Genomic DNA, 26,001 nt, shown 5'->3' with positions numbered 1-26,001 from the left:
AAAAAAAAAAAAAAAAAAAAGGAAAAGGCTCTGGGAGGGGCCTGTGAGCAGCCACCCCGCCACTGCCTGGTGCAGGCAGAGGGGCCAGGGGTAGGCTTCGACCTGTACCCAGTCTGGCTTTCAGGTTGGTGTCCAGAGCCCAGAGCCTGGGCAGTGGGTGGTGCCGGATGTCACAGCAGGAGTGACGGGCCCTGTGCTGTGGCTGCCTGAGGAAAACCCTCTCCTTTCTCCAGTCCCCAATCTTTGCCAGCCCCTCCTTTCTGGGCTACGGAGGGACAGTGAAACACGCATTTGTGCGGCTGGAGTGTTTATTGGCCAGAGGTGGGGCGGGGGCGCTGAGCGGCGGTGTGGGCGGCAGCAGGCATGGCCTTCGGGCAGGCCTCCCAGGGCCACAGCACCTGCTCACTGGACCAGCTTGAAGGACTCTCCGGTCATCATGGCCACAAACTCTGGGAGCAGAAGCACAGGTGAGCCGGCGGCCCGGGCGCCCGGCCGCCAGGCCCGACCCTCACTCACCCTCGTAGTCAATGGTCCCGTCCCCGTCCTTGTCGGCCTCCTTCATCATCTGCTCGGCCTCCGCCTCGCTGAGGGGCTCCCCCGCGTTCGTGAGCACGTACCTGCCGGGCCCCCACACTGAGCGGCAGCCCCTGAGGCTCCGGCCCTCACCGCCCCGCCCGGCTCCGGGCCCTACTTGAGCGTGTTCCAGTCGATGTAGCCCTTGCCGTCCTTGTCGAAGACGCGGAACGCGGCCCGCAGCTCGCCCTCCTGGTTCTGGGCCTTCTCCCAGTAGATCCCCATCAGGGCCAGGAAGCTGTCACAGTTGAAGAATCCTTTGTCTGCAGGGAGCAGGCCGCAGGCCGGGCAGCGTGAGGGCGAGCTGGTGCGGCCCTCCCTGCTCGCACTCCCGGGCACCCCCCCCCACCCAGGCCTGCCCCTGCCCAGCCTCACTGTCTCTGTCCACGTCCTGGGCCATGGAGGCCAGCTCACTCTTGGTGGGGTTGATGCCCAGCAGGCTCATGAGCCGCTCCAGCTCGGCGGTCTTCACCTGCCCGTTGCCCTCCTCGTCGAACATCTCGAAGACGCCCTTGTACTCCTTGATCTGCTCCGCTGTCAGGCGCTCCGTCTGCAAGGACACCTGCACCAGGGCCGCCTCCGCCCCTCGGTCCGAGGGAGGTGGCGGTCCTAGCACGCGTGGCACCCCGCCCTGTCCCTCCACCCGGCAGCCCTGCACGGTTGGGGTTAAAGAAGGAGCCCCCCTCCCCCGCAGCCCAGCGCGCTTCCAGACAAGGTGGCACTGGGGAGGCTCGCCAGGGGTGAACGGCACTCTGTCAGGCGGCTTCAGGGGAAGGACCCGAGAGCCAGAGGCCAGGTGCGAGATACCAAGGCTCAGGCCAGCCATGTGGCGGAGCGTCAGGTGGACCCCGTCTCTGGGGCTGGTGAAGGGTGCCGTGGCGGGGGCATGACCCAGGTCAGGGTGAAGGACCCCGGCCGGTTGTGGTGTTTCTACCCGCTGGCCTCCCCCGCCTCCACTGTCATGGCAGCTTTCAAAAGGGCGCCCCCCGTCCCCGGGCCAGCAGAGCGACAGACAGACGCATCAGCAGCCGGCTCCTCCCTCTCCCTCCAGCCTTGCCGAACTGCTCCCTCGATTCCCAGAGAGGCACCCACACCCTCGGGTGCCTGTGCTTGGAAGCCCCGTCCCGTCCTCTCTCCTCCCCGACACGGCTCCCAGCGCCCGCTCCATCCCCGAGCCAGCCCACCAGGGACCCCGCCGGGGCAGGAGCAGCCCTACCATGTCTGCAGCCGGCTGGGAGAACACTGCTGGGAGAACACTGCGGTGGCACCAGAGACGAGGGGCAGAAGTGTCAGCTGCGTTTTAGCTGGGCCCAGCTGCCTGGGGTCCCCAGAGTCCAGATTCCAAGATCCTTGTATGGCCAGGAGGTCCTGCGGCCCTATTTTGGGACAGGCTCGGCCCTTCCCCACCTGGTCCCCTTCTGGCCCTCCTTGGCCGGAACACCCCTTCACCCTGAAGCTCCCTCCCGGACCCTAGGTCCCAGCTAAGGCCCCTGCCCCAGCCTCCGTGTCTGGAGCCAGAGCCCAGACAGACACCATGCGCTGAGGACCAAGGGCAGGAAAGGGGCTGACGGGTGGCCGGGGAGGCCCGGAGTAGACATGCGTTTGCCTGTTGCTGTCCCCTCTTCACCGTGTCAGCCTCCTCGAATCTCTTCCCACATTGGCTACCCTTCCACCACTCTGCCACGGGACCTCACACAGCCTGTCCTCCGGTGTGAGTGCTCACCCTGGCCCCGTGACACCCCCAATTCCTGTGGGCCCAGTGCTTCGTGAGCGGTCTCTAGAAACAGGCCGAGGAACGCGTGCATCGCCTGGCCTGGCCGCCCTGTGCAGAAGGGGCTGCTAGTCTGCACTCGGGGGCTGGCGGGGGGGGCAGACAGCTGGACACGGGGAGGCGGTGAGAGGGGGTGAGGCGGGCAGGACCAGGGGGCCAGACCGGCTACCAGGGGCCAGACCAGGTTTCCTCTGAGCAGCCAGGGGCTATTCTGGGGTTTCTCAGAGAAACCTGACCCTCCATTCCACTCAGAACAGCAGAGCCGGCTCCCGAGGGAGCCTCACGGCCAGGCCGCTCCGTGGCAGGCTGACAGAAGAGCACACACATGGCTCCGCAGGCGCGCTCAGCCCTCAGATGCACACACTGACCCTCACCTCCCCTGAGGGCCTCCTGGCTCCCACCCTGGCATGGAGCGCAAGACCCACCGGCCTGGCCACAGGGCTCGGAGGCTCGCGGGTTGAGGGGATGCCTTCCATCCCTGCCTCCAGCTCCCCCCAGGGACAGTCACAGAGAGGTGCCCCCACCTAACACCCTCACACCTGTGCGCGGCCCCCCAGAGTCACGCAGACACACGCCTGCCCGAGTCCACGACTGCCTGGTGATCTGAGCCAGTGAAGGCAGCCGTGTCCCCACCAGCTCAGCTCTGGGCCTGCCAGTGACTGAACCCTCCCGCTCCCCACGGAGGCCCAGGCCAGCTGCTGAGGCCGCAGGATTTGTGCTGACCAACAGGATGGCTGCGGCAGGCCCAAGGCCGGAGGGCCCAGGGCCCAGGGGAAGCTGGCTCCGGGTCTGCGGGGGGGTCCACGGCCTTTGCCCTGGCTGCTCTCTGCGCCTGGTTTCAGGTTTTGTGTCCCGCTCCCTTTGCTTGAAAACCTCAAACTGGAACAGGAGTCCGAAACATTTCAATAAACTGGTCCCATCTACAAGCCCAGAGCACCCCATGTAAGGCAGGAAGCCAGCGGACAACGGCGGCGAGGCTGGGCGGGGGCCTGAGGAGAAAGCTGGGCAGGAGAGCTGACCTCATGCGTCCAGCTGGACTGCAGAGCCGGGACCCCGGCGCAGGCACTAGCCTAATGTCCACACGAGGGGTTTGTTCTCATAATTTATTGATTACAGTGGCGAAATCAACATGAAATATTACTCAGGGGGAACGACATTTACTGAACACCTGTTACATACCACAATCTTCTTTTTTAATTTGTGGTTAAAAAAAAAACCACGTACAAAATTGACAATCCTAACCACTTGTGAGTGCACACTCGGGAGCACGGAGCACAGTCACACTGTTGTACAACCGTCCGTCTCCGAAATTTTCCATCTTCCCAAACCGAAACCCCCCATTAAACACCCACCCTCCAGCCCCTGGTGCCCACCATCGACTCTTCCCCATTCCTGCCTAGAAGGGGACTTATACAGGCTTTGTCCTTGTGGACTGGCTTAGGTCACTGAACATGATGTCCCCAAGGTCCCTCTATGCTCTAACAGGTGTCAGCACTTCCTCCTATTATTTTAAGAGGGGGGAGGGGCAGAGGGAGCGGGAGAGAAAGCATCTTAAGCAGGCTCCCTGCCCAGTGCAGAGCCCTACATAAGGCTCGATCTCACAACCTTGAGATCGTGACCTGAGCTGAAATCAAGAGTCAGATGCCTGACGGAGCCCCCCAGGTGCCCAAGCATTCCTCCTCCTTTTTTTTTTTTTTTAAAGATGTTATTTATTTATTTGACAGAGATCACAAGTAGGCAGAGAGGCAGGCAGAGAGAGAGGAGGAAGCAGGCTCTCCGCTGAGCAGAGAGCCCGATGCAGGACTCCATCCCAGGACGCTGAGATCATGACCTGAGCCGAAGGCAGAGGCTTAACCCACTGAGCCACCCAGGCGTCCCTGCATTCCTCCTCCTTAAGGTAGAACAAATATGTCCCTGGGTGGGAAAACCACATTTTGTTTATCCGCTTGCGTGTCCATGGAAAGTCAGGTTGCTGTCACTTATTTGTTACTGTGATTAAGGCCGCAATGAATGTAGTCTGCATGAAGGTTTTAGATGTGATTAACATTTATTTATTCTTTAAAAATATTTTATTATTTATTTGACACAGAGAGAGAGAGCACAAGCAGGAGGAGTAGCAGGCAGGGGAGAGGGAGGAACAGGCTCCCCAAGGAGCAGGGAGCCCAATGCAGGTCTTGATTCCAGGACCCCAGGATCATGACCTGGGCTAAAGGCAGTCACTTAACCGACTGAACCGCCCAAGCGCCCCTGATGTGATTAACATTTAAATCAGTAGACTTTGCATTTAGCAAATGACTCTCACAATGTGGCTGGGCCTCACCCAATCAGTTGAAGACCTCGAGAGAAAAAGAGTAAGCTCCCCAGAGGAGGAGGGAATTCGGCTTCAGAGGGCCACTGGGTTCGAACTGGAACATCAGCTCCTCCCTGGGTCTCAGCCCTCTGAACTCACCAGCCCCACAATCGCCACAAAGGGAGCCAATGCCTTAAAATAAATCAACCTCTTTCCCTCACTCTCTCTCTCCCTCCCACTCCCGCTGGCCTGTTTTCCTGGAGATTCTGACTGACACAGAGGCCACTAAAGGCGGTACGCTCCAAGAACCTGGGCATCCACGTCTGGACCCCCTGGGACCACCCTCCCAACTGCGGGGCACATGGAACTTCCTGTGGGCAGGTCTGGAAGGAGGCGTGGGCCCCCGCAGAGAGCAGCTGAACTCGCAGAGTGGAAACACAGGCCAGGGTGTAGCGCAAGGCTGCGCGGGCAACAAAGCCATCCCAGGCTCTCCCTCCCGGCAAGGGCCTCCCCAGGGACCTCTCCCTGGAAGAGAGGGGAAACCCATAGACACTGGCACTGGGAGTCCCCAGCGAGACGACAGCACAAGGCCTCCACCCTTCCGGGCAGCCTCAGGTGCAGACCCAACTCACCCGCCGCTGTGGCCCCAGCTAGAACTTCTGAAGGGGTAATTTCACCTGACCTGCCGGCAGGACGCTGCTAGGGGAAGGTGCGACCTTGCCACCAGGGGGGCTGTCCCCCTCAGTTCTAAGACCCAGACCCATCTAAACCTTCTGCACCCGCAGGGTTTGCTCACCTCTCCCTGGGAAGAGCCGCACCCCCAGCCTCAGCGGAAATAGACCTCTGAGGCCTCCTCACCCAACCCCACCCCCGGACAACATTGTCCCCGTCAGGACCTCTACCTCCCTCCTCGCCACTAGGCCTGACAACCAGGGGTCAGCGGCAGCGTAACCCAGCGGGGTGTGACAGCTCAAGGACAGCAAAGGTTGAAGGGACCGATGGGCGGAGCTGGCAGGAGCTGGGGGGGCACAGGCAGCCCCAGCGGCTCCTTTGAGGGGAGCCGTGGGAGGCGGGAGACTCTACCCATACCAGTGGTTCTCATGGCTGCCCCTCTTCCGGCAGCTTCCGCCTGAGACGCCCTAAACCAGCGCGGGGCAGGCCACGGTCTGAGACCCACACTCTACGTGGTGCCCGCAGCGGCGGCCTCGCCCACCAGCAACGGCGCTGTACCCGTGACACGGTCAGGGTCCCAGTGTGCTGAGCCCCGTCCGCTGTCCGCAGTGTCACCCGCTCAGCCCCAGGAATACCCCCTTCCCACCCTCACCATCTTACCTCCTACAACTACAAGAAAAAATCCATGTCCTAGTCGTGAGTCTTTGTTTCAGGGTCTGCTGGAGCCCAGCCTGGACAAGGGGTAAAGCAAACCCCAGTTCTAGACTAGCGACCGTAGCAGATGGGATGGCGCGCGGGCGAGAGGTCCCCGCAGAGCTCAGGGACGGCCAGAGCCGCGGACGGAGATTGAAGTCTGTGCAGGACTTTGAGGCGACCACTAAAGTACCAGAAATGGGTTGTATAACTTCCATATCTGTGGAGGAAAGAAAGAATAAAGAAAATGTAACGAACCCAGCAGAACACCGGGAAGAAGACAGAAGCCTAAGAAAAGCAGCAAGTAATGTCATCAAAGTAAACCCAGCCGCCTGACAGAGCTCCCAGGGGCCAACCCTGGCACGACGGGAGCCAGAGGAGGATCAGATTACGACCCGAGTGTAAACTAAATGTCCACAGTGCATCGAAGCACCGCATCAGCAGAGTGAGAAGGCACCCCACAGACGGGAAGGAAATATTCACAAATCACATCTCTGATAAGGGATTATTTATGTATTTATTAGAGAGAGAGAGCACGAGCAGAAGAAGAGGTTGAGGGAGAAACAGGCTCCCCGCTGAGCAGAGAGCCCGATGCGGGGCTCGATCCCAGGACCCTGAGACATGACCTGAGCCGAAGGCAGAGGCTTCACTCACTGAGCCCCCCAGGCGCCCGATAATCAATTCATATCCAGAATATGTAAAGAATTCCTACAGCTCAACAACAAAAATAAACAACCCAATTCAGAAGTGAGTGAAGGACTTGAATATTTTACCAAAAAAGATACACACGTGGCAAAGAAACACATGAAAAGACGCTCAGCATCACAGATCATTGGGAAAATGCAAGTCAAAACCACAATCATCTATCATTTCATACCCGTTATGGCCACAATCAAATAAACAGAAAGCAAGTGTCAGGGAAGATGTGGAGAAGTCGGGCCCCGCGCACAGCTGGTGGGAGTGTGGACGCTACGCCTGCTGTGACAAACAGCCGGGGAAATCCTCTAGAAAGTAGGCACGGAACGGCCGCATGTCCCAGCAGTTGCAAATCCAAGTCTGTACCTGAAAGAACCGAAGAGCAGAGTCCCTAACAGACACCGTGCGGCCGCGCTCGTGCGGCATCACCAGAACACGTAAAAGGTAGAAACAACACAAAGGCACAGCAGCGGGCAGATGCGGAGACAAAACGTTGTGTACGAGTATGCCGTGCATATGACAGGCGCCAGCCTGGCCGGGCCGAGGCACCCAAAACATTACTTCTGCACGTGTCTGTGAGAGTGTCCCTGCAAGAGATGAGCCTCTGATTCCAGAAACTGTGTAAGGAAGATCGTCCTCGCTGAGGCAGGTGGGTATTGTCTCATCTGTTGCCGGCCCAGGTAAAACCAAAAAGGGCAGAGGAAGAATGAGTTTATGAGTTTACTCTCCGCCTGAGTGGCATGTCTATCTTCTCCTGCCACCAGAAATCTGTGCTCCTGCCCCTCTGGGCTTCAGACTCCGACTGAACCACCCCACCAGTCGTGCGGGTCTCCAGCCTGCGCAGGGCAGCCTGTGGGACGTCCTGGCGTCCGCAGCTCCATGGGTCAATTCCTATCGTCCCTACGCACTTCACGCATGTGTATGTACCTATGTTCCGTTTCCCTGGAGAGCCCTGATACAACATACAAGGGAACTGTTACTAGTCAGCCTCAGAAAGGAGGAAATCCTGACACCTGCTACTTAAGGAGGCCCCTGGAGGGCAGCAGTGACGTAAGCCAGCCTCGCAAGCCCAGATACGAAGAACACGCACGGGCGCACCTGCGAGCACAGTCGGCCAAGTGTCTGCCTCCAGTTTCCGCCGGGGTCAGGATCTCAGGGGGGTGGGACGGAGCCCCGAGAGGGGCTCCGTGCTGAGCAGGGAGTCTGCTTGGGATTCCCTCTTCCTCTCTCCTGCTCCTCTCCCCAGCCCCAAATAAACAAATAAATCTTAAAGAAAGAAAAGAGAGGGGCGCCTGGGTGGCTCAGTGGGTTAAGCCACTGCCTTCGGCTCAGGTCATGATCTCAGGGTCCTGGGATCGAGTCCCGCATCGGGCTCTCTGCTTAGCAGGGAGCCTGCTTCCTTCTCTCTCTCTCTCTCTGCCTGCCTCTCAGTGTACTTGTAATTTCTCTCTGTCAAATAAATAAATAAAATCTTAAAAAAAAAAAAAAAAAAAGAAAGAAAAGAGAGAGAGAGAAAAAACATACAAATGGTCAACAGATACATGAAAAAATGCTCAGTATCATAAATCATCAGGAAAATGCAGATCAAAACCACGATGAGATTAGTACCTCACCTGTCAGAATGGCTGGAATCAAAAACACTAGAAATAACAAGTGTTGGCGAGGTCGTGGGAAAAGGGGAACCCGGCTCTGCACTGTTGGTGGGAATGCAAACTCGTGCAGCCACTGTGGAAAACGTTGTGGAGGCTGCTCAAGAGAGTAAAAATAGAAGGACCCAGGGGCGCCTGGGTGGCTCAGTGGGTTAAAGCCTCTGCCTTCGGCTCAGGTCATGATCCCAGGGTCCTGGGATCGAGCCCTGCATCAGGGTCTCTGCTCAGCAGGGAGCCTGCTTCCTGCTCTCTCTCTGTCTGCCTCTCTACCTGCTTGTGATCTCTGTCTGTCAAATAAATAAATAAAATCTTTTAAAAAATAATAAATAAATAAAATAGAGTTTATTTTGACTCTTTTTTTAAAAAAAATATTTTATTTATTTATTTGACAGACAGAGATCACAAGTAGGCAGAGAGGCAGAGAGAGGGGGAAGCAGGCTCCCCACTGAGCAGAGAGCCTGATGCGGGGCTCGATCCCAGGATTCTGAGATCATGACCTGAGCAGAAGGCAGAGCCTTTAACCCACTGAGCCATCCAGGCGCCCCTTGACTCTTAACTCTAGGGAAAAAACAGGGTGGCTGGAGGGGCACAAGGTAACTGGGGGAGGGGCATTAAGGAGGCACATGATGGAAGGAGCAGGGATGCAGCTGATGCAGCTGATGAATCACTGAACTCTGCCTCTGAAACTCAAGTACACTATATGTTAATTAAATTGAATTTAAAGGGGCGCCTGGGTGGCTCAGTGGGTTAAAGCCTCTGCCTTCGGCTCGGGTCGTGATCCCAGGGTCCTGGGATGGAGCCTGGCGTCGGGCTCTCTGCTCGGCGGGGAGCCTGCTTCCCTTCCTCTCTCTTTCTGCCTGCCTCTCTGCCTACTTGTGATCTCTGTCTGTCAAATAAATAAATAAAATCTTAAAAAAATAAAAATAAATAAATTGAATTTAAATAAAAAATTATTCGTTTTTAATTTTTAGTTAAAAAAATTTTTTTAAGATTGTGTTTATATTTGAGAGAGAGAGACAGCTCAAAGAGGAGAGAAGCAGAGAGAGGGATAAGCTGACTCTGTGCTGAGGCGGGAGCCCCATGTGGGCCTGATCCCAAGACCCCGAGATCAAGACCTCAGCCGAAATCAAGAATGGGACACTTAGGGACGCCTGGGTGGCTCAGATGGTTAAGTGTCTGCCTTCCGCTCCTGTCATGATCCCAGGGTCCTGGGATTGAGCCCCACATCGGGCTCCCCACTCTGCGTAGAGCCTGCTTCACCCTCTCCCTCCGCTGCTCCCCCTGCTTGGGCTCTGTCTGTGAAATAAATAAATAAAATCTTTCAAAAAAAAAAAAAAAAAAGGAATGGGACACTTAATCGACTGAGCCACCCAGGCGCCCCCTTTTTAAAAAAGTTAAGTTTATTTTTAGAAAGAAACCCAAATACATCAATAACCAAAACAATGCATTGAATACAATCACCACATCAAGTAGCAGACTGTCCAACTGAGAAAAAATAGTAACAGATCCACCTGCTCTTTGTTAACAGGACCCAACCTTCAAGGCAGGGCTGCAGGAAGGCGGGCTGCAGGGGTGCAGCCGTGCAGGCGTACAGGGGTGCAGGCGTGCAGGGGTGCAGCCGTGCAAGCGTACAGGGGTGCAGGCGTGCAGGGGTGCACGCCAGGAGGGCGCCGCTCCGCTGCGGGGGGCGTGGCCCGGGCTGCGAGCCCCTCCTCACCCGCGCTCGGCTCCCGCGCTGGACTTGCGCGCGGGAACGTGGTTCTCTCCCAGCACGCCCGGCCTCGATATCGATCCCTTATCGACGCACACAGAAGAGCAACACCAATCTGACAATCTGCCTTCGCCGACCACCGAGATTCCGATTAATTTCGAAATCCAGACCCGAGGACACAGCGGCCGTCGTTCCAGGGGCTCGTTTCTCCTGGGGAGGGGGCGAGGGAGGGGCTGCGGGGAACCCGCCCCGAACCCGCACCGGGGCGCCTCGAGCGGAGCACAGGCTGTCTCGGAACAAGCCGCGGCCCCCGGGCTCTTCCTGGGGAGTGCCAGACCCCCGGCGAACGGCGCGGGCGGTGTCAGGGAGGGGCTGCTCCCGCCCCGGCCCCCGCCAAGCTCGAGGCCCAGCGCCGCACTGCCCTGGGCACGGGGACCCGTCCGTGGGCCTCGGCCCCGCCCCCGGTCCCGTCACTCAGCACGGGTCCCGCCCCCGGTCCCGTCACTCAGCACGAGCCCCGCCCCTGGTCCCGTCACTCAGCACGGGCCCCGCCCCCGCCACTCAGCACGGGCCCCGCCCCCGGTCCCGTCACTCAACAAGGCCCGGCCCCGCCCCCGGTCCCGTCACTCAGCACGGGGCCCGCCCCCGCCCCGCGGCAGAGGCCCCGCCCCCGCGCCGGCCGGCCCTCCGCTCCCGCCCGGAAGCGGCGCGGCCGGCGGCCTCTCCGCACGCCGGCACTAGGCGGCGCTGGTGAGCCGCGTGGAGCCGGCCGGGCCCCCGGCGTCCGCCAGCCGCGTTTGGGGTCTGGGGTCGGAGGTCCAGGGCTTGGGACTAGGCAGGGGTCGCCGCCTGGGCCGCCGGCCCGTGCGCCCTCCGATTCTCGTCTCGTAACCGTGCCCTGGAAACCTCCTTTTCGGTCCCACTTTTGTCAGAGAAGCAGAGACCCGCATCTCCCTTTCGTTCCGGCGGCGGCGGAGAGTGGGGCAGGGCGCCGACTGCGCAAAGAGTGGAGCCCCGGCGGGCCTTGGGTTGGCCTCCGACCTGAAGGTCGAGGCCCGCAGAGAAGGCCCCCGGCCCCCGGATGGCCCTGGGCACCGGGGGAACCGCGGCTTCTGGGCTTGGCGTCTGGGGACACGGCCGGGCGACTGGTGACGGTGCCGGCCCCCAGGGGCTCGCAGCTGGGCTTGTGCCCCGCTCCTCCGAGGGGTCTGAGGCCCTTCTCTCCTTCAGTCTCTTCAGTCTCAGCTTGCACGTGACCACACCGAGGTCATTCTGTCCGCAGCCTCGTCAAGAGCCTGGGGCCTGGGGCTTCCGGGGGCTCCGTCGGTGAAGCTCCAGTCACGATCCCGGGTCCGGGGGTCCAGCCCCGCGTCCGGCGCCCTGCTTGGCGCGGAGTCTGATTCTGCCTCTGCCCCACCTCCTTGCTTGTGCTCGCTGTCAAAGAAATAAGTAAAATCCTTAAAAGGAAAGAAAGAGAGAGGCGCGCCTCAGACCTTCGCAGTGGGGTTCCAGCGGGCCCAGCAGCAAGACTGGGGGAGAGGCCTGCAGGTGCATCCCGCACAGAGGGCAAACTGAGGCTCAGGGTGAACCCCCTTGCAGAGGGGGACGGCCCACCCTACCTCTCCGCTCAGCCCAGCCTAAAGCAGCCCCCAGAGCCTGTGGCGCAGGGCCAGGGCCAGGCAGCGGAGGTGGGGCACCCAGGATCGCGGCCTCCACCGTGCACAGTCAGCGCTGACCCAAAGCTCCTCACCCTGCCCGCTCTTCAGTGGCTTCCTCCCCACAGCCTGTCTCAGCCGTCTGGGCCCCAGAGTGCCCACCCAAGGTCTGGGCCCCCATGGCCACCGGGGGCTGCCGAGGGGCAATGGGGCGGGAAAACAGGTCCTTAGAAGTTTGATCCAGGGAGCTGAGCCATCCCCTCCCCCACCCAGGGTGCCCCAGAGCAGGTCCGGGCATGAGCTTTGGGAGCATAGCACGGCCCAGCTGGTCCCAGATGGGCATCACAGCGAGAGCCCCAGGGTCCCCGGCACCAGGCAGCCGCCCCACGTGCCTAGCCACACCTGCTGGTTTCCAAAACAGCCTGTACCTGCAGGCCCAGCCCTCCTCAGGAGAAGCAGCCCCAGGGCCTGTGGGTGCTCCTGGCTCCTCCCAGCACCCCTACTGCTTGGGGTCCCAGCGCACCCTTTCTTCCTCCACCTCCTCAGGCACCACGTCCTCCAGCCTCTGAGACCACCACCCTTGCAGACCACCCTTGTCCTGGCAGATGCCCCCCTGCCGCCCCCCGCCCTGCCTCCGATTGCCCTTACCAGGCATACCTTGCATCACCTCCCAGGTGGCAGGTGGGCTGGGCCTCAGGGACAGTATTCTTGACAAACAGCGCTCGGCCCCAGGGGTCCTCTCCAGAGGTGCGGCAGGCTGCAGAAAGGCCGTCACAGTCCCACAGCCCGCACCTGCCTGGCCGGAGTGTAAAATGCCCGCCTGACGCAGAGCAGGACCTAATGGCCAAGAGCAAGTGGGGGCAGAAGAGTGTGGGGGCCCGGTGCCCCCTGCTGTTCCCACAGATACCCCTATAGCTCCCTGAGCACCCACCTTCCCTTCAGGAGACCGTCTGGGGGTTCTGGCTGTTGGGGCAGCCCTTGGGCCCTAGTCAGGGGTCCGCGTCAGGGCTCCCGAGGCAGTCCCATTGTCCTGATGGGGCGGCCTCACATAGGGGCAGGAGAGCAGCTGGTCTGAGGGAGGACAGGCTGGGGCAGGCAGGAGGGGTCGGGTCCACTCCCTCGGGCCCCAAGGAGGGCAAGGGAAAGAGAGGGAGACCGGGGCGGGGGGCTGGGTCCTCCCCCTGCTGGTTGAACGGTGGGGCCCGAGGGGATTAGGTGCAGAGGGCCCTCTGGGAGCAAGCCCCCCCACCACCTGTGCTGCCGGCAGCTCATTCATTCAGGGGCTGCTCAGGGTTCGGCCCTGGGGAAGGAAGGGTCTCTGCTCCCCACACAGCCCAAACCACAAGAACCAGTAAATAAGAATGGTTGTCAAGAAGTGGAAGAGGGCGGGGGGGGTGCCCTGGGGGCTTACAGAGGGGGAGGCGAGGTCACAGGAAGAGGTGACTTTCCTGCTCTCCTGAAGAGCCCCCAAACCTGGTCCTCAAGGCCTCCATGAAGCTGGCTTCCGGCTTGGTCCCTTCCCTGTCCTGCCTCCTGGCTGTGTTCACACATGTTTCTCCTCCACACCAGCTCTGGGACCCTGTGGCTCCTGCGTCCATTCCTGGGACACCCCCTGCCCGTGCTGGTCCCGGCTTCCCTGGCCACACCACCCTGTTGTCTGCAAAGTCCCTCCCGCTGTCTGGGCTTCTCTTCCTTCTCACCTCGCTCCCTCGGGGGGCGAGGGGACATTAGCAGCTCAGGGACATCCTCGGCTACACACCCTGCCCCACGCCCACGGCCTTTCCTGTTCACTACACACCCACTTCTCTCCCCAACATCTATAAGCATCTCAGACTAGAAAGATCCAAACCACAGCACACTCTCCCCCGCCCCACCAGACCACCCCTCCAGCTCACCCCCCGGCTGCTCAGACAGGCACCCTCTGTCACCCCTACTCCTTCCATGCCCTCATTCCTGACCCACCACAGCCTCCTCATTCCAGAATATGTGGCCCTGTCCAGCCTGTCCAGCCCGCTGTGCTACCCTCCACACAGCTCACCCCGCCCTGAGGCAGCCAGAGGGGGCCTACCTTGCTCCGGCCCCCCAGGGGCTCCCATCACCATAACAGGACTTGTCCCCCTCACTGCCACAGGCCCTAAGGAGCCGACCACTTCCGAACATCAGAAAGTCTAAGACACCACCCACAACCTTCTCCTGAGTTCATCTTTTTTTAGGAAATAGCTGATAAATGCCAATGGCCTTTTATTTTCAGTGAAAGAAACGTAGTTCCTCAAATTCCTATGGAATTGCAAGGGACTCAAAATAGCCAAAACAATCTTGAAAAAGAAGAACAGAGCTGAGAGTCAGAGGCTCACACTTCCCGATTTAAAACTTATACAAGGGGTGCCTGGGTGGCTCCGTCAGTAGAGCACGCGGACTCTTGATCTTGGAGTCACGACTTTGAGCCCCCTCTGGTGAAGAGATTACTTAACAATAAAAATAAAAATAAAATTTTTAAGTCTATGAAGTTACAGTGATTGAAACAATGTGATATTCATAAGAACAGTCACACCGACCTGTGGATTACGGCAGGAGCGGAGAAGGAAACCCTCAGGGCAGCCAACTGATTCCCAACAAGAGTGCCAAGACCGTTCAGCAGGGAGAGGACGGTGTTCAACCAATGGTGCTGGGCACGCTGGAAGTCAGCATGCAAAAGAGTGAAGTTGGACCCCTACCTCACACCGCATGTGAAAATTAACTCCAAATGCATCAGAGACCTCAGTGTAAGAGTGAAAGCTGTAAAACTCTTAAGAGAATACACAGGAGTAAATGGACTTAGATTTGGCAATGATTTCTTAGATATGTCACTGAAAACACAATAACCAAGAAACAAAAAAGGAAAAAGAGATAAAGTCGAGTTTATAAAAATTAAAACCTGTTGTGCATCGAATGACACTCTCAGCAGAGTGAAAAGACAGCTAACGGGACCAGAGAAAATATCTGCAAATCACATATCTGATAAAAGTCTAGTGTCCGGAATATATAAAGAGATCTTATAACTCAACAACAACAACAAAAAAGCAATTTCAAAGAAAGGCAAGAATCTGGAGTACATAGTCCTCCAAAGAAGATATGCACATGCCCAAAGAGCACAGAAAGAGAGGGTCAGCACCGCCAGGCACTAGGAAAGTACAAATCAAACCATAAGGAGATACCACTTCACACGCGCTAGGATGGCTAGAATCGAGAGGCAGACAGTCACAGGTGTCGGCAAGGGTGTGGAGCATTTGGAACGCTTGTGCGTTGCTGGGTGGGAATGTAGCATAGGTCAGGGGCTGTGGGAAATAGCTTGGAGGTTCCTCAGGGTAGACCCAGAGCTGTGGATGACCCCACAGTTCCACACCTGGATAAATATATAAAACCACAGCGATTGAAAACAGGTGTTCAAACAAAAGCTTGTACAATAACAATCATAGCGGCTCTCATTGCAATGACCAAAAGGTGGCAACAGCCCAAACGTCCGCCCGAGGAGGAGTGGTTGAACGAAGTGCCGTGTGAGGGATTACTTGGCCGCAGACAGGACGGGGACACCGCCCACTGCTGTGAGGCCGCTGCCCCTTGGGAGAAGCCTGACACAAACGCCAGCCACAAAAGGTCTCATGCTGGATGAATCTGCTCAGATTCATTCAAGTGCTCAGAACAGACAAATTCATGGAAACAAATCGGTAGTTGCCAGGGCCTGGGGGCACGGAATGGGAGGTGACTGCTCGACGGGCTCAGGCTTTCCTTCTAGGCCGATGAGGATGTTCTGGAAGGAGAGGCCGGGCACATGCCCGAGAGTGTGGAAGTCGTGAGTGACAATAGCTGTGCACTTTGAAAGGGTCTAAGTGGTAAACTTGATGTGATGTGTATTTTACCTCGATTTAAAAGAGAAAACTGACATGATAGAACTCTATGTGGACGAGCGCCTGAGGGGTCGCCCCTGCTGGCTGGAGGTCGGGGGAGAGGGGTGCCTTGTGGGTGGGAAGTTCTTCATGGAGACTCCATCCCCGATCCCCGAGCCGGGCTGGTGGGCTGGGAACTCTGGCGCCTGGGCCATGATGCTGAGTCCCTGCCCACTCATGGGACACGTGGTGTGGAGGGTCTTTCTGTCGGCGAGGACAGTCCTTCAAGTCTTGCCAGAGAAGAGAACCATGGCAGTTGGGACAACAACCAGGATACAGGCCCAGAGAAAGGGCCGTTCTCGCCCGGCGCCCCGGGGGCCAGGGTGTGCCCGTGTCAAAACCCAGGTGGCCTGGGCCGGCAGACGTGACCTGGCGGTCTGTGGATGGCGTGGCGCGTGACGTGGCCGGACTCAGTAGGGGATGCCGCGGCCGTGACCCGGCTCACAGTGTGGCCGCCGCTCGCCTCCACACCCCTTCCCCTCCCTGCCGCTGCTGGTCCTCACTCTGTCCTGCTTCCCCAGCTCCAGGCAAGGCCACCGGCGCCTGCCCGCCTGCCGGAAGTGGCTTTGAGGGGCATCTTCCTTTCAGAGGACCTGAGTCCAGGCTCCTGGGGTGCCCCTGGGTCCCTCTTTGGGCTGCCCCTTGCCTGGCTGGGACTGAGCCGGCAGCCCCGGGGGGCCGGAGCACCCACCGTCCTCCCGCCCACAGGGCCACCGATGCGAGCTGTTTACGTGGCAGGTGCTGCTGGGGCTAAGTCCCAGGGCACTATCCCTGGGGAAATGAATCCCCAGAACAGCCAGGGAGCCCGTCCCCAAGGCAGGGCCCCGGCAGCGGCAAGCCGGGGGAACTGGAGACCAGGAGAGATCTAGCACCTGCCCGGAGGCGGGGGGGGGGGGTTCACCCCACAGCGCCCTCCCCCCATCAGTCCCTGCAGAGAAAAGAAAGGGGAGGTGGCCTGGGCTTAGGCTGGGGCGTGGGCAGAAGCCTCGGTCGCCCTGCACGGGCTGCAGCCCGCCCAGCCAGCGCGGCCTGCCCGCGGTATATGTAACACTGGGGCTGTGTCCCCACTTCCTGGCCTCAGGGCCCACACCCCCAAGCATGCTCAGGCCCGTTGGCGGCACCTCAGGGCAGGAGGCTTGGCCTGGCCAGGGATGGGGTGTTTCCCAGAATCCCAAGGCCTGACTGAGGCAGCAGCTGCCCCCAGCCCTCACCCCAGGTTCTGCCTCCCAGACCCCGTCCACTCTGGGCGCTGGGGCCTCTGCCCACTGTCCTCTTGCACCTGTTTATGGGTATGAGGGTCAGAGTGTGCCCCTCCCTGACCCCGGTCTCTCTCCGAGTTGACATCACGCTTGCTTGGTCCCTGGCTCCGTGTTCCCAGCCCTGGCCCAGGATGCCTGCCGCGTGGTTGGCAGCCACTCTCCAGGGCTGGGTGGGTGACCGCCCAGCTTTCTGCAGGCAGCTGGGGAAGGTCTGTTGGGAACAATCGTGGCCTCCTTGCCAAGGGAGCCTCCCAGCCCAGAACGGGAAATGGGGCTGGGCTGGGTGGAAGCACTGACTGCGCCATGGGACACCCTTGATGCCCCCTGCCCCAGGAGACCCCCAGAGGCTGCCGTCAGGGGCAGAGCAGCCCGGCAAGCCAGTCTCTGCCTCCAGCATCCAATTTCAGGATGGAGCAGGCCAGAGGCTGGGGCAGACGGGCCTCAGCCAGGAGGAGCGGGGAACTGGGGCATCTGTGGGCCTTGAACCCAGCAACCCACAGAGGCTTCATTTTCTAAGTAGTTCAGCTGTTGCCTAAACTGCTTTTAGCCAAGAGGCAGGTAGGGACACCTGTGTCTTTCTCTGTCCAGAGCCCTCTTCTTCCTGGTGACAGCAGCTGCCTTTGCTCTGGGGGCTGTGTGTTGTCCCCAACAGGGGCACTGACCGTGGCCCCTCCATTCCCCGCCTCCAGAGTCACACAGGATCTGCGGGAGGGCCTTCAGAACCTCCTGCCCTGAGGTGCCGCCAACAGGCCTGAGCATGCTTGGGGGTGGGGGTGGTCCCTGAGGCCAGCAAGTGGGGACACAGACCCAGTGTTGCGTACACCATAGGTAGGCCACACTGGGCTGGGCAGCCCCTGCCTGACCCCGCCATCCATAGGGCACCGGAAGTCCCCGCCACGCAGCACCCCACAGAGGAAGGCGGGCTCTCTCGTTACAAGCATCTTGGGAGGGCAGCTAGAGCTGAGCACGGCTCCTCGGTCTCAACCCACTTGGGAGGGCTCGTTCTGGGAGTGGCGAGGCCACCAGGACCCTCCCTGGGGTGTCTGCTCCCCGCTTGCCGCCCCCTTGGCCCTTTCTGATTCTCCACTGCCTCCCCGGTCTTGGTAGCCCCCATGAGGGATGTCTGCTTTGTGACCAAAGGGAGGTGACGAGGAGGATCCCGGGCTTGGAGGTGAGGTCGTGAGAGGCATAGCGGGGGCCTCAGGGACCAGGGACGGGCCTGGGAGGGAAAGAGGCTGCTTCTGCTGCATAGGGGAGGGTCCAAGGGTCCTTCGCAGTCTGACACCAGCCCACGGAAATAGCCGACATCTTCCCCAAGGCCACAAGGCGCTGTGCCCCGTGCTCAGTCCTCAACCCTTTCCTGGGCCCCGAGGCTGCCCAGCCCTCCCACCCCCACACCTCAAAGCCTGCTCTGCCCCACCGACAGGCATCTTCCTCTGGGCCGTCCTGCTCTCCCCACATCCCTCCCAGCAGACCTGCCCCACATTAGGCTGGGCCTGGGCCTTCCCGGCCCCCCGTGGAGAGGGCACCGCTGAAGAAGCGCGAAGCACGAGGCGCGGGCGTCCTCACTATCCTGACCCTGTTCTGTCCCGTGGCCAGTCCCTGCCTCTGGCAGCCTGGAGAGCTAATCCGCGGCTTCTTCTGGATTACCTGCATTCCGTGCTCTCTCTGTCCCTTCCCCGCCCCAGTCCGGTCCTCTGGGGCCAGGGGAGGGGGGGCCAGGGTCAGGCTCCGGTTCACGGACTAGAAGAAAGGCAGGAGGGCTACCCAGGGAAGGAACAGACCAAGCTTGGCTGGAAGGGAGCCTCCCCCACTGCCCTGAGACCCTTTCAAGCCGGGCTTGGAGCATGGCCCCCGGGCTTGGGTCCTGGTCACGTGCACAAATTGTTTGAATAATTCAGATTTAAAAAGACCTACTTTCCGGTCACACCATTTCCTGCTAAAGAGCAGATGGGGGGAGCGTCTGAATAATGCATTCGCACACCCTAGGTTTTCAGCTGAGGCTGGGCACCGGGCCAGCCTCCTGCTTTCAGCCCCAGGCCTTGCTCAGCCCTGTGCCACCTGGCTGGCCCTGCCTCTGGCAGGGTACCACTGACAGGGTGTGGCCTTGGACTCGGGACTTCAGGCCAGTCTCTAAGCCACTTATCTAGAGAAGGAGGGAGTGTCTCCAGGAAATCAGGAGGTCAGCTGGGTACAAATTCTCCACGCCGCGGCAGCAGGTCCGCCATGGGCTCTGATTTCTGCCCCACTGAGGAGGGGGCTGGGCGGCAGATGGGGGCCAGAACTGCAGGAGGCCTGGGCAAGATGGGGGGAGGGGAGGGGAGGGAGGGCAGGCTCCCCAGAAGGCCCTTCATACCCTTGAGGCCCAAAAGTCTCTGGCCTGGGCATGTGTCCTTAGGGCTAGAGGGCCCTGCTACTTAGGGACTGGCCTTGGAGAGGGGAAGAAGAACCCTAGGACCCTGTGGCTTCCACGCACTGAAGAGAGAGGAAGCCCCAGTCTGTGCTGGAGATCTGGAAAGAAGGACTAGGGCTCTCTACTTCTTTCCGCCTGCCTTCCCCTCGACTTTGCCCTCACACAGCCATAAACATGTAAAGGAGGATTTCAGGCCTGGGCCACAGACCTGCAGATTAGCTGGGGGCTCCCTGTCTACACCCAGAACCTCCGATGGCTGGTGCAGACTCTGGCCTGGCATTCTCGTGTGTGGCCTTGCTCTGTGGCCTTGGTGGAACTAGGGATGGGCCCCATCAGGCCTGCAGTGGGAACGGATGAGCCCCTGGGCCGGCCCTGTCAGCACCCCCGCTGCCCAGTCAGGCCAGGCCGGTGGGGGATGGGTTCTGAGGATCCACAGGTTTCTTCCCATCCCCGCAGGAGTGCAGGGGTCTCTGCAGAGACCATCACCCCCATTTCTTTCTGCTCTGCGGCTGCCCCGCCCCGCCCCGCTCCCCCTTCCTCCACCTCCTCCTCCTCCTCCTCCATCTCATGTTCCGCTTCTCCCTTCTCATTTCCACATTTCTTTCTTTCTTTCTTTTTTTAAGATTTTTTATTCATTTATTTGACAGACAGAGATCAGAAGTAGGCAGAGATGCAGGCAGAGAGAGAGAGAGGGGGAAGCAGGCTCCCCACTGAGCAGAGAGCCCGATGCGGGGCCCAGTGCAGGACCCTGGGATCATGACCTGAGCCAAAGGCAGAGGCTTCACCCACTGAGCCACTCATTTCCACATTTCTAAGTCCTGGGCCTCGGTAGGCACTGAAGGCTGGTATCTGGCCTGCTAGTTTCAGAGGTACGTCGCTGACCCTGAGTCTGGACCCTCGGGTCCATTGTTTCTGGGACCCACCTGCCAGTGCTCAGAATACTCGTCTTTCCAACACCGCATCAGCCATCCCTCCTCTGGAGCAGTGGGGAGCACCCCAGCGCCGCCAGCCTTGTTCTGGACACAGCCATTCGATTCCAATACTCCTCACTGTCCTGCCCCTCTGGCTGTCGTGCCGAGCCTTGTCCCTCTCATTCAGACCACAGAGCATCACTCCGACCTCTTTCCCCCATCCCATGGACCTTCCCTGAGGACCTGCTGTGTGCCTCGTGCCCTGCTTAGTGGGTGGAGCAGCAGGCAAGGGAGGCAAAGCACCATCTTCATCCGGGGAGATGGGCAAGGAGCGAAGCTGCCCAGAGACAAAACCAGGTGAGTTCTGGGAACGACAGCTAAAGAGGAATGTGGCCAAAAAGGCACTGGGGAAGGACGAAGGTGCAGGGCCTGGGAGACCTCTCTGTGGAGGAGACTGGAGGTGGTGGGGGAGGAGCTCCTGGGTACATGGAGCCACAGGGGCAGTGTGGATGTGGTGACCGGAGTGTCTAAGGAGCAGAGAGGAGCCCGAGCTCTGACCAGCAAGGAGCACAGAGGAACCTGGAAGCTGCAAGAAGGACGATGGGAACTTGTGGTGTCCTTGCTGGGGTGAGGCTGTGGCGGCCCGGTGGGGGTCAGAGCCCATGTGGGGTGAAGAGTTTGGGGTGGTAGCCATCATGGGAGACTGGTTACATGGTGGGGGGGAGACTATGTGTGTGTGTGTGCGCGCGCACGCGTATGTGTGTCTGTTTGCGTGTGTGTGTGCGCGCACGCGTATATGTGTCTGTTTGCACACATCCATTCCCCGGCTCCATCTGCTGAAGCAATGGCATTCCAGTAGCAGTGAGCACTCCCAGAGCCCTGATTCTGGCTTCTAAACACCATTCCCCATTAAAAGGAACCAGGATCCCTTGCAGAAATGGCTGAGTTCAGGGCAGCACAGGGAGAGTGTTAAGTTGAGCCCGGTGCATCTGGTACCCGGAACTGAGGCAGGGCTCCGGGAATGATGGGGACACGCTTGCATGCTGATAGGAAGATCCCATAGAGTGGGAGGGGGAGGGACTGGGTGCTCTCTTCCCTGGGTGGAAAGGCATGGGTTCCAGGCCTGAAAGGTACACACAGGCCTGGAGGAAAAGGTGCCTGGATCTGGCTTGGGGTGATTAGGGTCAGGGAGGGGCTGTAGGATCCAAAGAGAGGCAGCCTGTGGGTGATTAGTTGTTGGAACTGGGGGACCAGGAGAAAGACAGAGGTGGGGTCTGGAACTCTTCCACTGACATTTCTGGGGCTGCACATGTATGACCCACGTTCACCTCTTTCTGCTCCCTGGTGAGGAGCTTCAATTCTCAGCAGCCTTCCAGAGGTTGACATCTGTCTCCCTCCTGACACTCTTTTCCGTGCTCACACCTCCATGTTCAGGCGGCCATTCCCAACAGGAGCGCCTTAGACTTGACCTCTGGAGACCACACACTGCCCGCACCTGCCCAAGCTCACAGGAGCCCCACGGCCCTCTCTGAGACTGGCCCTGTTCCCCTGACCCTCGGTTGGCGGGGATCCACTCCCGGGCCGGCAGAAGCTGGGCTTCCCTGGAGGTCGACCCCGTCCCGCGGGGGCCACTTTGGGATCCAGTCAGCTTGTTGGCACCCCCAGGCCTGGCGGACGGCCTGGGCTGGGTGCGTGCGCATGCAGGTAGCCGTGCAGAATGCAGGTGCAGGTGCTGAATGCAGGTGCAGGATGGGGTACTCGGGCTGTGCGCGCCATGTAGGGCGGCAGGCTAGAATGGGGCCCGGAGAGTCCCAGCTGGGATCCTGCGGCCTCCACCCACGTCCCCTTGGCCGGGAAGCCGAGCGGGTCCGCAGCAAGGAGCCCCCCACCCGGCTACTGCAGGGGCGCCGCGCGAAGCCCCTGGGGCACCCGCGAGGGACGCATCAGGCCAGAGGGGTGTCCCGCAAGCCGCTTCCCCTAGGGCGGGCGCAGGCCCTTTAAGCGGCTCGCGCACGCTCCGGGGGGCCGAGCGGGGAGGGAGCGCGCGGACGTGCGCGCGCCGGGGCCGCGGCCGGGCCGTGCGCGCGCGCGCGGCGTGCGCGGTGACGCGGCGTGGGGTTTCCCGAGGCTGCGGGCAGGGGCCGCCGCGCCCATCCCGATGGCTGGAGGCGTCTGAGGGGCGGACGGAGGCGGCGGCGGAGCGGGAGCGGGAGCGGGAGCGGGCGCGGGAGTGGAGCAGCCGCCGCGGGACCGGACCGAGCCTCGCCGGCGCACCTGCCCGCGGCGCCCGCGGAGCGGCCCGAGCGCGACCACCTCCAGAGCGCGGCCGAAGCGGCTGAGGCGGCGGGGCGCGGGCGAGACCGGCGGGACGAGGCGCCGAGGTGAGCGCGGCGGCCCCTGCCCCTGCCCCTGCCCGGCGCCCCGGGCCCGGCCCCTCCCCCGCAGTCGCCCGCCGGGGCCGCCCCGCCCCCACCCTCCCCGCCCCCACCCCGCCGCCGGGCCGCGCGTCTTCCTGCCCCGCCCGGGCGGGGTCGCGGGCCGGGAGCGGGCGGGGACCGTGCGGGCTGCGGCTGGGGTCCGGGCCCGGGTCGGCGCTCGCGTGTCCCAGGTCCGGGGCTCGGGGTCTGCGGCCGGGATCGGGGTCCGGAGCCCGGGGGCAGGGGTCGGAGGGGCCGGGGTCTGGGCGCGGGGGCTCTGGGGTCCCGGCTCCAGGTCCGGGGCCCGGCGTCCCGCGTCGGGGCGGGGGTCGGGTCCGCGGCGCGGGGGCCGGGGCCCGGGTCGGGGTCCGCGGTGCGCGTCCGGCCCGCCCTGCCTGCGCGGGGGCCGGGTGCGGGGCCGGGGTCTCGGGCCGGCGGCGAGAACAAAGGGAGCGGCGGGCGGAGGGGCTCGTCCTGCGCCCCCGGGCGCTGTGTCCCGGCGCCCCTTTTCCGGGGCCTGGGAAGTCGGCGCGGCGGAGCAGGAAGCCGAGGCGCGGCCGGGCGCCGCCGAGGCCGCCACACACAAAGGGCTGAGCGCGGACGGCCGAGCGCGGCGGGCCCCGGGTCGCGCTCCGAGCGCGAGGTGGGAGGCAGCGCCGCCGCGAGCCCGCCGTCCTGGGGCCCTCGCCGGGCGCGGCGCGCGCGGGGCGGGCCGGGGGCCGGGGGTGCGGGCGGCGGGGCGGGCCGGGGTCCCCGCGCCCCCCGCCCCCGCGCCGAATGAATGGCTCGGGCCGGGCCCCGCTACAAGATGGCGCGTCGCCGCCGCTGCCATTGTCAGCCGCCGCGCGCGCCCGGCCTCCCGCGCCCCGGTGGGGTTGGGGGCCCGCTAGCCTCAGGGGGCGGGCGGGGGGCGCGGGGACCCCGGGTGCGAGCGCCCCGTTGCCCCGCGAGCCCTGCGCCCGCGGCGGGTGGGGGAGGGGCGCAGGCCCGGGGATCGCGCCGGGGGGCGGCCGAGCCCTCGCCCTTTCCGAGCCCCCCCGTGTTTTCCTTGCGGATCGTTTGCGCTTCCGAACGTGGTGACACCGCCTCCAGCGCCCCGGATCGCCCCGCCGCGCGCGGAAGCGCTGGTGTCCGCCGGCTCCGCCCGCTGCACCGAGGCGCCGGGCCAGGACCGAGCGCCGAGCTGGAGGCGCGCGGCCCCGCGGGACAGTGTGTCGGGGCGGGCGGCTGCGGGATGCGGCGGCCCGGGGACCCCGCTAGCGCGTCGGTGCCGCAGGCCTGGGCAGACCCCTGCGCCGCCGTGCCCGCGGCGTCTCTGTGTGTGTCCTCTGGGCGTCCGAGCGCGCGGCTCGCGGGCCGGCCCGGCCGCGGCTCCGGAGACGGCGGGCCCGAGCGTGGCTTCGGGCACAGACGGACGCCCCGCTCCGTGGGAGTCGCTTTCCGCTCCAGGTCGGGGGCGGTGCCCCGCGAGCTCCGAGGAGTACGTCTACAGGGATTGTTTAGTGACCAAGTTGCAGCTTTGGTATTCGGGCGGCGGAGGGTTCGCCTGCCTTCTGTCGGGTAGGTCGGCTCTGCCCCCGCCCCTGCAACAAGAACGTGGACCGGCAGTTCCTTTTCTGCTTCCTTACTAATACCGGGCGTGAGCGTGGGGACAGCGTTGGTGCCACCGACTCGCGAGCGGGTCTGAGATCCGCGCCCCGGCGCGACTGGGTGGGAGCTTCCTCGCCGCGGGAGCCGGCCGGAAATGGAGAGCACTGGGTGGTGGGCTCCGGACCGCCCTGCGGGACCCGGAGGGCTGAGGGGTGGGACCTCCGGCGGCGGGGTCCCCTCTGTGCCCAGGTGGAGGTGCCGGCTGGCTTCCTGCGCCTGCTCCTGCGCCTGCTCCTGCGCCACGGCCTGCCAGGTGCTCCACGCTTGGCTTGCAAGTGGGAATTTGGGAAAGCAGAGTTGTTTCGCGGTTGTGCCTGTGACTGATGCCCATTTCTTTCTGCGGGGCGCCGGGGGCGGGACGACCCGTGTTGGGGCTCCGTTTCCGCTTCTGTCGGGAGGACTCGAGAGCATGCCTGGAAGGAAAACTTCAGCCATGCCGTTTGGGTTCCGAATGGGAACGCGCACTGGACGGAAACTTCCTCCGCGGGGACTCTGGACTTCTCCAGGGGGCTGCGTGGATAGCGCCACGGCAGCACTCACCGCCGAGTTCATGCCATTGATACCTTTAAAGATTTCTTTGTTCAATATTCCGAGTCACTTCTGCTTGGAGGGGACTTGTAATAAGTTTCCTCATGGAGTTTTCATCTCGGAACAGATCTAGAAGACCGTTAAAAGGCCGCAGAACAGTGTAGTAGTTGTTGTTTAAGATTGGATTTATTTTGGACAGAGACCCACCAGTCAGGGGAGAGGGAGACGGACAAGCAGACGCCCTAACGGGTCAAGAGTCCAGCTCAGCCCAGGACGCAGGACCCGAGCCAGAGTCCGACAGCTGACTGGACCACCCAGACCCCTGTACTGTCTGGTTCTTTTTAGAGTAAAACTTAAAGGTTCTTTTCAGATTTTTTTCATGCCTAGTGACTGACTGCAAAGCTTGCATCACCTTGGTAGGCTAACCGTGACGGCTTGAGGAAGGGGCTGATTTTATGACGACTTAACTTATTTTTCAAAGCTCTGTTCTGTGACTTTTTCCTTGCTAAATGTACCCCTAAGATTTCTGTTGTCCATGGGCATGTTTGAAAACATTGTATTTCTACACATCACTTTGAGAAAGGTCTTCAGGATATCTTTAGACTTGCCTATGCACCATCCCTTGGTTTTTCAGCTAATACCTTCTTTAATGAGTAACATTGATTTTATTTTAGACAATAAATGCAGTATTGGCATTTATTATAGTTTCTTCACTGGATTGTTTTTTCTCTGACCATGTTGGTTTCTCTGGCTCATGTTGGCCTCCAAATTGGATTAAATTCTTACTGTCTACAGACCTTGGCTTTTAAAAGCATTAGTGGATTGGTAACAGATATTCTCAATGTTATTATCTGGGCTTGACCATATGGCGTGCTCTATTATTTTGAAACCTCTGTTATTGCAGTCTAGTAAGTGAACAAAAATATCTTAGAATCTTTTAACCCTGGGAAAAATTCTGATTTCGGGTTTGCATTCATGGCTGAATGGTTAGAAAAAGTACGAAGATGGGCCAGTTAGGTGTTTGGTTTAGTGAACATCCGATGGAGAGAGAACAAGAGGCTTCTATGGACACTGAGGTCAGATGCGCATTTCACACACCACAGGGAAAGGTGGAAGGAAGGGCGGGTCTGAAGTCGGTGGGGCTGTGTGCCTGCATTGGGTACCGCAGCATCGTGTGAGTATTCTGCCAG

The 26,001-nt window shown here is 60.9% G+C and overlaps 2 protein-coding genes and 1 long non-coding RNA gene across 4 annotated transcripts in view; 1 reads left to right on the top strand and 2 right to left on the bottom strand.

Annotated features, from left to right (window-relative positions):
* Nucleotides 1–290: 290 nt before the first annotated feature.
* On the bottom strand, nucleotides 291–6,099 carry CALML6 (calmodulin like 6). The gene is made up of 5 exons (XM_059138301.1): nucleotides 5,967–6,099; nucleotides 949–2,321; nucleotides 692–836; nucleotides 517–617; nucleotides 291–449 (listed from the first exon to the last, which is right to left on the bottom strand). The coding sequence occupies exons 2-5, from the start codon at nucleotides 1,397–1,399 to the stop codon at nucleotides 403–405; spliced, it is 744 nt and encodes a 247-aa protein (XP_058994284.1). The 5' UTR covers nucleotides 1,400–2,321; nucleotides 5,967–6,099; the 3' UTR covers nucleotides 291–402.
* Nucleotides 6,100–10,784: 4,685 nt separating this feature from the next.
* LOC131808853 (uncharacterized) lies at nucleotides 10,785–18,895 on the bottom strand. Its single transcript, XR_009344977.1, has 3 exons — nucleotides 18,543–18,895; nucleotides 12,368–12,547; nucleotides 10,785–11,489 (listed from the first exon to the last, which is right to left on the bottom strand). It is a non-coding gene; the product is annotated as an uncharacterized LOC131808853 (long non-coding RNA).
* Nucleotides 18,896–22,423: 3,528 nt separating this feature from the next.
* The window catches only part of GNB1 (G protein subunit beta 1), an 89,044-nt gene continuing 85,466 nt past the window's right edge, over nucleotides 22,424–26,001 (top strand). Inside the window, exon 1 of one of the 2 annotated variants that reach the window (XM_059135018.1) lies at nucleotides 22,424–22,597. The gene's annotated coding sequence lies outside the window, so the exon portion shown is untranslated. Of the gene's footprint in view, nucleotides 22,598–22,799; nucleotides 22,825–26,001 lie in introns of those variants that run through there. The other variant, XM_059135019.1, reaches the window with a different exon arrangement.

Source organism: Mustela lutreola, chromosome 10 (assembly GCF_030435805.1).
Source record: "Mustela lutreola isolate mMusLut2 chromosome 10, mMusLut2.pri, whole genome shotgun sequence".
Classification (NCBI taxonomy): domain Eukaryota; kingdom Metazoa; phylum Chordata; class Mammalia; order Carnivora; family Mustelidae; genus Mustela; species Mustela lutreola.
Note: the sequence above shows the minus strand (reverse complement) of the source record. Positions and strands in the feature narration are given on the sequence as shown.

What these genes read in the sequence shown, in the direction of transcription:
- CALML6 (XM_059138301.1), bottom strand. Translation starts at nt 1,399, where the DNA reads ATGGCTGGCCTGAGCCTTGGTATCTCGCACCTGGCCTCTGGCTCTCGG. An exon ending in CCAGGACGTGGACAGAGACA is followed by an intron (nt 837 to 948) that starts GTGAGGCTGGGC and finishes TGCTCCCTGCAG; the next exon opens with ACAAAGGATTCTTCAACTGT. An exon ending in ATCGACTGGAACACGCTCAA is followed by an intron (nt 618 to 691) that starts GTAGGGCCCGGA and finishes GGGGCCCGGCAG; the next exon opens with GTACGTGCTCACGAACGCGG.